This window comes from Chiloscyllium plagiosum, chromosome 29 (genome assembly GCF_004010195.1).
Source record: "Chiloscyllium plagiosum isolate BGI_BamShark_2017 chromosome 29, ASM401019v2, whole genome shotgun sequence".
Lineage (NCBI taxonomy): Eukaryota > Metazoa > Chordata > Chondrichthyes > Orectolobiformes > Hemiscylliidae > Chiloscyllium > Chiloscyllium plagiosum.
The window spans coordinates 47774734-47785414 of record NC_057738.1 but is presented as its reverse complement, the minus strand read 5'-3'; the positions used below and the strand labels follow the sequence as shown (position 1 = coordinate 47785414).

The 10681-nt window shown below is 42.0% G+C and overlaps 1 protein-coding gene across 1 annotated transcript in view; it reads right to left on the bottom strand.

The window, feature by feature from the left end:
* Positions 1–10681, bottom strand: part of LOC122564277 (transmembrane protein 39B-like) — a 65550-nt gene that overhangs the window by 41000 nt on the left and 13869 nt on the right. Inside the window, exon 3 of the mRNA XM_043718952.1 lies at positions 9243–9326. Coding sequence (XP_043574887.1) covers positions 9243–9326 — 84 coding nt within the window. The remainder of the gene's footprint in view (positions 1–9242; positions 9327–10681) is intronic.

Below are 10681 nucleotides of genomic sequence, written 5' to 3'. Positions count from 1 at the left end.
CTTTTCCAGCAACACATTTCCAGCTCTGATCTCCAGCATCTGCAGACCTCACTTTCTCCTCGAACCTTATCAAATGCCTTTCTAAAATCCATGTACACTACATCCACTGCTCTACCCTCATCCACATGCTTGGTCACCTCCTCGAAGAATTCAATAAGACTTGTAAGGCAAGACCTACCCTTCACAAATTGCCTCCTGATTTTCCGCATAAGCCTACCATGGGGAACCTTATCAAATGCCTTACTAAAATCCATGTACACTACATCCACTGCTCTACCCTCATCCACATGCTTGGTCACCTCCTCAAAGAATTCAATAACACTTGTAAGGCAAGACCTACCCCTCACAAATCCGTGCTGGCTGTCCCTATCAAGCAGTGTCTTTCCAGATACTCATAAATCCTATTCCTCAGTACCCTTTCCATTACTTTGCCTCCCACCGAAGTAAGACTAAGACTTACTAGATAAGCTGCAGAGGTGGCAAATGGAGTTTAATGTGGAAAAGTGTGAGGTGATTCACTTTGGAAGGAGAACAGGAATAAAGGGTACTGGGCCAATGGTAAGATTCTTAGTAGTGTAGATGGGTGGAGATATTGGTGTCCATGTACATAGAAACCTGAAAGTTGCCACCCAGGTTGATAGAGTTGTTAAGGCGGCATACAGTGTGCTAGCTTTTATTGATAGAGGGAATAAGTTTCAGAGCCATGAGGTCATGCTGCAGCTGTACAAACTCTGGTGTGGCCGCACTTGGAGTATTACGTACAGTTCTGGTCACTGCTTTATAAGAAGGATTTTTTTTATTAGATTCCCCAAAGTGCGGAAACAGACTCTTCTGCCCAACAAATCCACACCGACCCTCCGAAGAGCAACCCACCCAGACCCATTCCTGTACATTCACCCCTGACTAACGCACCTAACACTACGGGCAATTTAGCATGGCCAATTCACCTAACCTGCACATCTTTGGACTGTGGGAGGAAACCCATCTAGGATGTGGAAGCTTTAGAAAGGGTTCAGAGATGATTTACTAGAATGTTGCCTGGTATGGAGGGAAGGTCTTCTAAGGAAAGGCTGAGGGACCTGAGGCTGTTTTCATTAGAGAGAAGAAGGTTGAGAAGTGACTTAATTGAGACATACAAGATAATCAGAGGGTTAGACAGGGTGAACAGTGAGAGACTTTTTCCTCAGATGGTGACGGCTAGCATAAAGAGACATAGCTTTAAATTGAGGGGTGATGTATGTAGGACAGATGTCAGAGGTAGTTTCTTTACTCAGAGAGTAGTAGGGGCGTGGAACACCCTGCCCGCAATAGTAGTAGACTCGCTAACTTTAAGGGTATTTAAAAGGTCATTGGATAAACATGTGGATGAAAATGGAGTAGTGTAGGATAGATAAGTTTCAGATTGATTCCACAGGGCGGTGCAACATCGAGGACCAAAGGGTCTGTACTGCGCTGTACCGTTCTAAGTTCTATTTCCCTTTCGGAGCTGAAAATGTGTTGCTGGAAAATCGCAGGTCAGGCAGCATCCAAGGAACAGGAGAATCGACGTTTCGGGCATAAGCCCTTATGCCCGAAACGTCGATTCTCCTGTTCCTTGGATGCTGCCTGACCTGCTGCGCTTTTCCAGCAACACATTTTCAGCTCTGATCTCCAGCATCTGCAGCCCTTACTTTCTCCTCTATTTCCCTTTCAAACAAGTAAAGAGAAACATTGATTATCCGGCATTTGATTAACCGAATTTTGGATTATCCGAACAAGATCCCAAGGTCCTGATCTTGGCTAACTACGTTATCTGGCAATCGATTATCAGGCATTTGATTAATTGAACGATATACTCCCTGCCCATGTCCTTCGGATAATCAACGTTCCTCTGTAAACCATTTTGGATAATGTTGGAATGGGGAATGGAATGGCAAAAGCAGTAGCCATAACAATTGCACTACAACTGAATGTGTTGCACAGCAGGGAGGATCAAAGTGCAGGTGAGCAGTGATGGCTGGTGACCCTATCGTCAGGAGCACAGATAAGTATTTCTGTGATTGCAAGTTAGACTCCAGAATGGTGTATTGCCTCCTTGGTGCCAGGGTCAAGGATGTCTTCAAGTCGGTATAGAACATTCGGAAAGGGGAGGGTGAACAGCCAGAAATCATGACCCATATTGAAACTAACAACATAGGTAGGAAGAATGATAAGGCCCTGCAAAAGGAATTTAAGTTGTTAGGCAGAAAGTTAAAAAGCAGAACTTCTACGGTTCTAATCTTGGAATTACTCTGTGTGTCACATGCTGGTGAGGCCAAAAAAGGAAGATATTACAACTGAACACGTGGCTAAAGAGCTGGTGTAAGAGGAAGGAATTCAGATATCTGGATCATAGGGATCTCTTCCAAGGCAGGTTGGACCTGTACAAAAAGGACAGGTTGCACCTAAACTGGAGGGACACCAACACATTTGAGGAGAGGTTTGCTAGTGCTACTCGGGAGGGCTTAAATTAGTATGGCACGGGGTTGGGAAGCAGAGCATTAGGTCAGCCATGTGAAAAGGTCAAAGTTAAAAGAATGAACAAGCAGTGCCAATTTAATGAACAAGGTAGAACTATAAAACGTATTGAATAAGACAGGAGTGGAAATAATAAAAAGATGCTGAAGGACAGGAGAGAGTGTACAGCCAAAATTAGAGTTCTTTGTACATACAGTAGCCAGAGACGTAGCTGCAGGACGGTCAGGACTGGGAACTAAACATACCAAAAGGGATGAAGAAAAGAGCCATGGGAGTGGGGTGGCATTGCTGATTGTAAACAGAATAATTTCTGTGGTGAGAGAAGATGTAATGAGGAGAAAGCATCCAGTAGAGACGTTATGGTTGTAACTGAGAAAACGTATAGAAACTAAAATTCAAAATACAGAGTCATATCCAAGTCAAAGAAACCATCTTGCTTGGCACCAAACCCACAAACATCCATTCCCTCCACCATCAGTGCTCAGAAGCAGCAGTGTGTGCCACCTTTAAGATGCAACGCAGAAATTCACCAAGGTTCCTTGCACCTTTTTCAAATCCATGACCACTTCCATCTAGAAAAACAGAGGCATACGGTTGCTACTCAATATCAGTGGTGGAGGAGTGAGTTTTTGTGGATGTGCCAATCAAGCAGGTTGCTTTGATCTGAATGGTGTCAGCCTTCTTGAGGGTTGTTGGAGCTGCACCCATCCAGGCAAGTAGGGAGTATTCTATCACACTCCTGACTTGTGTCTTGTTGATAATGGACAGGCTTTGGGGAGTCAGTAGATGGGTTACTCACTGCAGTATTCCTAGCTTCTGACCTGCTCTTGAAGTCATTAGGTTTGTGTGGTGGGTCCTCTTGAGTTTCTAGTCAATGGCAATCCAAGGACAATGTTAGTGGGGGATTCACTGATGGCAGCATCATTGAATGTCAAGGGGCAGTGGTTAGATTGTTTCTTTAGGGTGATGGTCATAGCCTGGCATTTGTATGGTACAAATATAATTGGCACTTATCAGCCCAAAATTGGCTTGTTACATTTGAAATGGAATGCTTCAGTATCTGAGGTGTTGCAAATTTTGCTGTATTGTGCAATCATCAGCTAACATCCCCACTTCCGATCTTGTGATGGGAGGAATGGCTGTTGATGAAGCAGCTGAAGACACCAGGGCCTACACTGGGCAACTCCTGCAGAAACATCTGGAGTGGAGACGATGGATTTCCAACAACTACAACCATCTTCCAATGTGCCAGGTATAACTTCAACCTGCAGAATGTTTGCACCCTGACACCCATCAATTCCAGTTTTGCTAGGGCTCCTTGATGCCATACTTAATGAAATGCAGCCTTCAGGTCAAGGATTTTCACTTTTATCTCAATTTGTTGAATTTGTCCTGCTTTCAGTGTACTGGGCATATGTGGGCAATATTCCAAATTGCCAGATAGTTGACAGTGTTGTACATGTATTGGAAGAGCTTGGCTAAGGGAGTGGCTTGTTCTGGAGCACAAATCTTCAGTACTATTGCCAGAATGGTGTCAGGGCCCATAGTATTTACAGTAACTAGTACCTCCAACCATTCCTTGACATCATGTGAATTGAATTGGCTGAAGATTGGTAAGTGTAATGCTTGGGATCACTGGAGGAGGCAGTGATAGATCATCCACTTGGCACTTCTGGCTGATCGCTGTGAGTTCTTCTGCCTTGTCTTTTGCATGGTGGTATTGGGCTTTTCCATCATTCAGGATGGGATATTTGTGGAGACTCCTCCTCCGTGAGTTGTTGGAATGTCTACAACCATTCCTGACAGGTTGTAGCAGGACTGCAAAGCTTAGATCTAATCCGCTGATTGTCAGATCACTTAGCTCTGTTATCATTTGCTCCTTATGCTGTTTTGCACACAGTACTCTTGTTTGGTAGCTTCACCAGCTTGACACTTTGTTGTTAGGTATGCCTGGTGCTGGAACTGGCATACCTTCCTGGACCAGTCCATTGAACTAGGGGTGATCCCCCAATTTGATTGAAATGGTTGAACGGTGGATATGCTGGGCCATGAAGTCGCAGATTGTGATGGAGTACAATTCTACTGCCGTTGATGGCCCACATGCCTCATGTCAACTCCAAGATGGTTGCAGAGTAGCAGGGCTGAGCCCGGGGCTCATTCGATCCCATCTGCTTTCTTTCTCTTTTTATTTCTTTTCTTCTTTTTGCTTTTGGACTTTTCCCTCTAAAGCCTGGAGAGGGGCAAATAAAAGAGGAAGCCTCCAGAGGCAGCAGCAGCAACACCAGGATGAGCCAGACATGGCTTCACCCTTGCCCGGATCTCACCGCAAGCCAGGAGCAAACTCTGGGTTAACTCCCCCAGCCCAGACTCATAGGTTGAGCCGTGGCTCCAGGACTGCGGTTAGGCCCAGGAGCCTGAAGAAGGGCCATGATGAACAGGAGGTATGGAACCCTCAAATCCCCAGGCCAATGGCTCCAGCTCAGATGCAGTGGTCGTGATTTTGACAGCAGCATAGATCTATAACGGAGACGTCAGAGTCCCTTACAGAAATCTGGCCAATGTCAATCAGTGACTGGAGGAGCAGCAGAGAAGGAACAAGAAGAGGAGAGAATGATGACTTCTATTGTGGTAAAACCTTGCATTAGTTTAAGGTTAGAGTGGAAAGAATAAATGGGAACCTGAAGGGCAACCTTTTTTAAACAAAGGATTGTATGCAAATGGAATCAGCTGCCAGTAGAAGTGATTGAGGTGTGTACATTAATAACATTTAAAAGACATTTGGACAAATACATGGATAGCAAAGGTTTAAAAGTATATGGGCCAAATGCAGGGAAATGGGGTTAGCGTGGATGGACATTTTTTTGTTTGGCATGGACCGGTTTGGGCTGAAGGATCTGTCTCTGTGCTGTAAGATTCTATGTTAACCTTAAGAGAATTCTGAACTAAGACTCCCAAGTCTCTTTGTGCTTCAGATTTCTGAAGCTTTTCCCCACATAGACAATAGTCTACACCTCTATTCTTCCTACCAAAGTGCATACCCTCACCTTTCCCCACATTGTATTCCATCTGCTTCTGCTTTGCCAACTCTCTTAGCCTGTCCAAGTCCTTTTGCAGCCTTCCACCTCTTCAACACGAACTGTCTTTCCATCTATGTGTCATTTGCGAATTTAGCATCAATGCCCTTAGTTCCTTTGTCCAGACTGATAAGATATAATGTTAATAGTTGTGGTCTCAACATGGACTCCTGTGGAACTTCACTAGTTATAGGTTGCCATCCTGAAAAATATCCCTTTATACCCACTCTATGCTTGCCAGTCAGCCAATCCTCTATCTGTGCCAGTAACTTGTCCCTAACACAATTGACTCTTATCTTATTTAACAGTTTCCTGTGCAGCATCTTGTCAAAAGTCTTCTGGAAATCCAAATAAATCACATCCATTGGCGCTCCTTGTTTGTTACCTCCTAAAAAATTACTAACAGATATGTTAGGCATGACCACCTCTGGACAAAGCTGAACTGACTCAGCCCTAATTTACTGAGCACTTTGAAGGACTCTGCAATCTTATCCTATGTAGGTGAATCTAAAATCTTACCAATAACTGAGGTCAGGCTAACCAGCCTATAATTTCCCATCTTCTATCTTCCTCTCTTCTAACCTAGGAAAAAGACCTCATCTATTTACCATAGCCATTTTCCAATCCTCTCGGACCCTCCCTGACTCCAGTGATTCCTGAATGAATACCATCAATGCTTCTATAATCTCCGGCTCGCTCCTTCAGAACTAGGGTATGAAAGAGATATGCGAGCTAGGTTTTTCACACAAAGGATGGTCAGTGCCTGGAACGCATTGCCAGAGGTGGTGGTTGTGCAAGCAGACACAGCAGCAGCATTCAAGAAGCACCTGGAGAATACATAGATAGGAAGGGAATTGAGGGGTACAGATCTTGAAAATGAAGACAGGAAAAATGTATTGGTGCAGGTTTGGAGGGCTGAAGGGTCTGTTCCTGTGCTGTATTGTTCTTTGTTCAAAACATTAGGTTGTTCTCTCTCCATGGATGATGCCTGAGCCACTGTGATGGCACTGTTGCCTTCATTGGTCAATGCATTGAGTTTTGGAGTTGGGATGTCACATTCAGGCTGTACAGGACACTGGTTAGGCCACTTTTAGAATACTGCATTCAATTCTGGTCTTCCTACTATAGGAAAGATGTTATTAAACTTGAAAGTGTTCATAAAAGATGTTGCCATGATTGGAGGCTTGGAGCTATAGGGAGAGGCTGAATAGGCTGGGGCTTTTTTCTCTGGAGCTTCAGAGGCTGAGGGGAAACCTAAAAGAGGTTTATAAAATCATGAGGGGCATGGATACGGTAAACAGATGAGGTCTTTTTCCTAGGTCCAAAATTAGAGGGCTTGGTTTAAGGTGAAAGGGGAAAGATTTTAAAGGGACCTGAGGGGCAACTTTTTCATGCAAAGAGTGGTGTGTGTACAGAATGAGCTGCCAGAGGAAGTGCTGGAGGCTCAAAATTTAAAAGACATCTGGATGGGTACATGAATAAGAAGGGTTTCGAATGATAAGGGCCAAATGCTGGCAAATGGGGCTACAGCAGATCAGGATAACTGGTCGACGTGAGTGAGTTGGTCTGAAGGGTCTGCTTTCATGCCATATAACTCTATGACTAGGACCTAAAACTAGAACCACAGACCCAAATGGAGAGACAAGCCTTTAGGACTGAGATAAGGAGGAATTTCTTCAGTCAGAGAATCTGTGGAATGCATTGCTGCAGAGGGCCATAGAGATAATTTCATTGTGTGTATTTAAGACAGAGTTGGATAGGCTCTTGATTAGTAAGGGGATCAACAAATTATAGCGAGAAGGCAGGAGAATGGAGATGAGTAACATGTCAGCCATGATTAAAAGTAGTGCACATTGATTGGTTGAATGGCCCGATTCAGTTCCTAGACCTTGTCATCAAGTTGATGACTTTCATATCCACAACAGGAGAAGACTGTCCATACCAATCAGCAATCAATTTTCTGATCAAATCTTACTCTGCGCGCACACACCCAGATGACGTGGTTCCTTATCATTCCTTCCCCCACTGCTTGTAAAACAGCAGTGTAAACAGAACTCTCAATGATTTCCAGTATCTTGTGTTTAAAAATACACCAACTTCTTCTATAGTCCTTCATTTTAAAACAACCCTTTCCGATTTTGGCCCACAATTAAAAATAAAGATGCAGTGTTTAAAACACTTTGCCATTTCATTAAAAAAATGAAACTTGCATTAGAAGTCTAATGCTACAACTATACAATTTAAATACTATAGCAGATGGTTTATCAAGAGCAATGACGAAAGAAAAGAAATGTGATCAAAATGAACTTGTATAGATGATAGTAGAAAAGTGTTATGTATTTGAATGCCATATTATCAAAGTGAAAGCTATATAAGTAGGATAGATGTCGTGATCAGGAAATTGAAATAGGAAATCTAAAAGCTACCTTTTCAGTTTGTTTTTTGCAGGGAGCTATAATGTAAGTGCAAATCAAATATCATTATTATTTAGAAACAGAGGTCTACTGTGGACAGAATAATGACTAGCCTTATGCTTGATTTGTATTTATATATTGAGAGAATTGAAGAGGGGAAGCATGGTTTTCATTTCAATTTCATACTAGATTGTTTGGAAATATGCATACATGCATTTAAATGAAGCTTTAAGTCAGCACAAGAGAAGACCAAAACTGCGGTGTCATCCTTAGACACAGAGAGACAAAAAAACAGAAAAAAGTTATTTTAGACAGCGAGAGCCTTCCAAAAGGTCAGTGAGTGCAGATTTCTTTCAGACACAAAAACAAGTCATTCAGAAAGAAAAAAGCCTGTGACCTTTATAGCACTGTCCAAAACACTGAGCAGAAAAAGAAGTTCTGAGTGGCTTTAAGTTTTCAAACAGAAAAGCTCCAGGAACAGAAGATTTTACATGCTACAAGACTTTTGAGTGCATGAAATTAAGCAGCATATGTTTAAGGAATAAGTTAGTTGCATTAGCAGTTTAAGGGTTTTAAGAAGAGACATGAACTAAAGAAGTTAATATTGAGTGAATACAGACTCTTGCCAGAAAGAAATTAAAAGCTTTGCCAACTGAACAAGGAACATTAAAATCGAAACAGAGTAGCTCTTCACTGAGGTTTGAGTATCTGTAAGGTTGCTGTAGGCGGGGCAGAAGGATTCAAACTTTCTTTCAGATATTTGCAATAAGACCACTTTAAATAGTTCTTACATTGTATAAAGTCGTTTACTTCTTCTAACTGTCGCATTTAATAAACAATGATATTCATTTGTTGAAATTACATTGGCAGACTCCTGTGAATATGTTCGCTGACTGACCATCATGATAAATAAATTGGAAAAATAGAACTTATGGGTTATTAAACAAGGTTTCACTTTGTGGCTTGTCCAGTATTATCATCAGCTGGGATCATAATAATTGCCCACTTGGACTGTGGAGACTGAACAATCTCATTTTATTAGTTTGGGGTAATTGGGATTTTGATGGAAATTGTTTTCATCCACTCTAACATATTGATGGAAAAAGTCAAATGTACTGTTTATGCTGCAAACTGTAGCAGTTTTTACTAAATTGTTTTAAAAGAATTCAGCAGAACAAAACAAAAAGGCTTCTCCGCCAGTATGTACCCATCTGGAAAAGTGAACATTACTTAAAAGCAGAAGTTATATGGAGCTTACCTCTTTTACAACTGCAATTATAAGACGACGGGCCAACACAATAATAGCGAGGACTAATAAATTGTAGTCAATCAGATGGAAATTCTACAAATGGAGAGAAAACCATACTTCAACATGATTCATCATTTTGTTGTAGTTTCACAGAATATAAGAATACAACAACAGTCTTTGCCTGCTTCATCACTCAATACGATTGTCACTAATTTTCTCTTTCAACTCTACGTTCTTGCCCAGTTCTTATGTCCCTTGATGCCCAGACAGACCAACAATCTGTCGATTTCAGGCTTAAAAATACTGAAGAATTGAATACCCTCAAAATTCTGGGGAGCACAATTTCAAATATTCATAACTCTGCAATGAACACACGTCTCCCTTATCCTGAGATTGATCCCTTATTCTGAAATTTTGTCCGAGATTCTAGATTTCCTTAGCTAAGGAAAATAACTCACTGCCCACCCTAACAACCCCCTTCAGAATCTTGCATGTTGCAATGAGATCACCTTTCATTCTTCTAAATTCCAGAGAACATAGATCCAATTTACTCAGCCTCTCTTCCCAAGAACCAATCTACTGAACATTTTTTTTATTCATCCACAGATGTGGGCAGCACTGGCTGAGTCAGTATTTATTGCCCATCTCTAATTGCCCAGAGGGCAGTTAAAAGTCGACCACACTGTTGTGGGTCTGGAGTCATAGAAAGGTCAGACTCCCTTCCCTTCCCTAAAAGATGCAAGTGAGCCAGGCACGTTTTTCCTGGAAATTGATAAACGTTTGACAGTCATCATTAGACTCTTATTTCAGATTATTATGGAATTCAAATTCCACCATCTGCCATGGCGTGATTCAAACCCGGATCCCCAGAACATTAGCTGGGTCTCCTTACTTGGTAACAGTCTAGCAATAACACTATAAGGCCATTGCCTCTCATCCAACAGTAGTATATTTTTCCCTAGAAATGGAGACTACAGCCATGCACATACACCAAGAATAATCTCACTAAAACTCTGTGCAATAGTAATAAAACTCCCAACTCATGATCTTTTGTAACTGCTTGCATGCTGATTTCACATCCTTGTATGAGTGAGAGTTTCTCTGAATATCAATCTTTCAAAGTTTCATGCTTTATAAATTAAAAATTTTGCTTTCCTATTCTTACTACCAAAATGAATAACATTGCACCTGCCCACATTATATGACATTTGTCAGCCAGTTTCCCACTTAACATTCTATATGCTATCGGCCCTCAATGTTGTGCCGACCGTGAACTATTCTCAGCTTGTCCCCTACGCTATCCCAAATTCATCAACGTGCTTATCTAAGGATTGTTTAAATCTCCTTAATGTGGCTGAGTTGACTACATTAGCAGGTAGGGCATTCCACGCCCTTACCACTCTCTGCGTAAAGAACCTGCCTCTGACATCTGTCCTAAATCTATCACC